General features: G+C 39.5%; 1 protein-coding gene across 1 annotated transcript; it reads left to right on the top strand.

Annotated features, from left to right (window-relative positions):
- Window positions 1-384: 384 nt before the first annotated feature.
- LOC306756809 (green-sensitive opsin-like) lies at window positions 385-1,929 on the top strand (the record flags this gene model as incomplete). Its single annotated transcript, XM_079241683.1, has 5 exons — window positions 385-769; window positions 858-1,026; window positions 1,183-1,348; window positions 1,507-1,746; window positions 1,831-1,929. 5 exons carry the CDS (start codon window positions 385-387, stop codon window positions 1,927-1,929), a joined length of 1,059 nt encoding a protein of 352 aa, XP_079097809.1.
- Between the last annotated feature and the right edge of the window lie 458 nt (window positions 1,930-2,387).

The raw sequence follows: 2,387 nt of genomic DNA, 5'->3' as shown, positions 1-2,387 counted from the left end.
CATTGTATTTGTTTTGTCAGTTTTTCTTCATTAAAATTGGCTGTTGAACTTCAGTTGTCACATTTGGTGGTTTTATTACTTCCACCAAGCCAAAGCTCATTTAGTGGCGTTGTTTTTTTCTCTATGTTAGCACCATAACTTAAAAAAGTTAACGACAGATTTTTAAATAGAATTTCAGGAAATGTGTTTCGAGTTACATATATTATTACCATGTCGATGATTGGTGTGATGATGCTGTATAAAATGAGCATCATGATCTAAAACATGGCGAAGATGATGCATAACAACATATAGAAGTATATTATGTGCTACATTGTGTTTACAACCACTGACACTGTTGGCATTTTCCATCAGCTGAAGCGCCGACTTACAAGACAACTGAAGATGGCTTGGGATGGAGGAATCGAACCCAATGGCACAGAGGGCCAGAACTTCTACATCCCCATGTCCAACAGGACTGGACTTGTGAGAAGTCCATTTGAATACCCACAGTTTTACATGGTAGATCGCATCATGTACAAGGTTCTAGCTGTCTACATGTTCTTCCTGATCTGCACTGGAACTCCCATCAACGGCCTGACGATATATGTAACATTTACAAACAAAAAGCTTCAGCAACCTCTTAACTTCATCCTGGTGAACCTGGCTGTGGCTGGACTCATCATGTGCTGCTTTGGCTTCACCATTACCATCACATCTGCTTTCAATGGCTACTTCATTCTTGGACCTACCTTCTGCGCTATCGAGGGATTCATGGCCACACTTGGAGGTAAGAAAGAAGAAGTGAGATACATCAAAGAAGTTTTGCTATTGATGTTAAAAGCTGCCATACAATTTTTCCTTCACTTTCCTGACAGGTCTGGTTGCTCTCTGGTCTCTGGTTGTCCTGGCTGTTGAGAGATACATTGTTGTCTGTAAACCAATGGGAAGCTTCAAATTCACTGCAACTCATGCTGCACTTGGAGTCCTTTTCACGTGGATTATGGCTCTTGCTTGTGCTGTTCCTCCACTTTTCGGCTGGTCCAGGTAACATTCACACATTTTTTATTTCTTTATCAGAGTTTAATGATTCAGTATTTCATAGCCTTTCCAAACAAATTGCTATTTTAACTACTCAAAGATCACAAGAGCTTTTAAATACTGTAAAAGCAAAGGGTAATCAGTTTGCTAAAAATGACACAGGTACCTTCCTGAGGGCATGCAGTGCTCCTGCGGACCCGACTACTACACTCTGGCCCCAGGATTCAACAATGAGTCATTCGTCATCTACATGTTTGTTTGCCATTTTTTTGTTCCTGTCTTCATCATCTTCTTTACGTACGGAAGCCTTGTGATGACAGTCAAAGCCGTAAGTGTTTGAAAAGTTATTTTTTACATTATTAATGTGAGCTCCTTTTGAATTACTGCACAGAATCAACAAACTAATCACATGCACTTTTCTAACATCTTAATTAATTCAATTACATATCTAATGTTTATTCCCTTCTTTCCTCTCTGACTATTTAGGCAGCAGCCCAGCAGCAGGAATCAACTTCTACCCAAACAGCTGCGAAGGAAGTAACACATATGTGCATCTTGATGGTCTTTGGCTTCTTGGTAGCTTGGGTACCATACACTTCCTTTGCTGCTTGGATCTTTCTAAACAAAGGAGCTGCCTTCAATGCCCTGACTGCTTCCATCCCTGCTTTCTTTGCAAAGAGCTCAGCACTGTACAACCCCATCATCTATGTACTTCTGAACAAGCAGGTTGGAAGACAATATTCCATAGATATCATTATTTACTTCTTGATTGTTATTTATTCTTAATGTCTGAATTTTCTGTCCTTTCAGTTCCGTATCTGCATGCTAAGCACTATTGGAATTGGTGGCACGGTGGAGGATGAGACCTCAGTTTCAATAAGCAAGACAGACGTCTCCGACGCCGCTTAAGGATCAATACTTAATCAACACCGCTTTAAGTGTTTCGACAGGTTCCATAATGAATGCTTTCAGTACTTAAGAAATCATTCCGACAGGTCTTGAACCTTTGTCAACTGAATTCATGACTGTAACAGCTGTGGAACAAATACTGTCAGAAAATCTGTTTAATTCTTCTTTAATGTGGAAACTATAATTTTAAAATGTGCTTTTGAAGAGATTTTCTGTAGGATTTGTGCAGATGTCTGTGCGAGTACATTGGAGTAAATAAAAAAGTAAGAGTCGGGGGGTCGGAGGGTCTGACTCCAAAATCACCTCGACCTTTCAACACTGAAGAATGTTCAGGGATATTTTCTTGTAATTATACAGCAAAAACTAATTCATTGACCTTCTAGTGGCAATTGTTTCATGCATTTTGTGAATAAGGAAGAGAAACATTTAGCATGGAAGAGATAATAAATGCATCTATG

This window comes from Telmatherina bonti, assembly GCF_933228915.1.
Source record: "Telmatherina bonti genome assembly, chromosome: 6".
Lineage (NCBI taxonomy): Eukaryota > Metazoa > Chordata > Actinopteri > Atheriniformes > Telmatherinidae > Telmatherina > Telmatherina bonti.
This window is presented reverse-complemented; position numbering and strand designations above follow the sequence as displayed.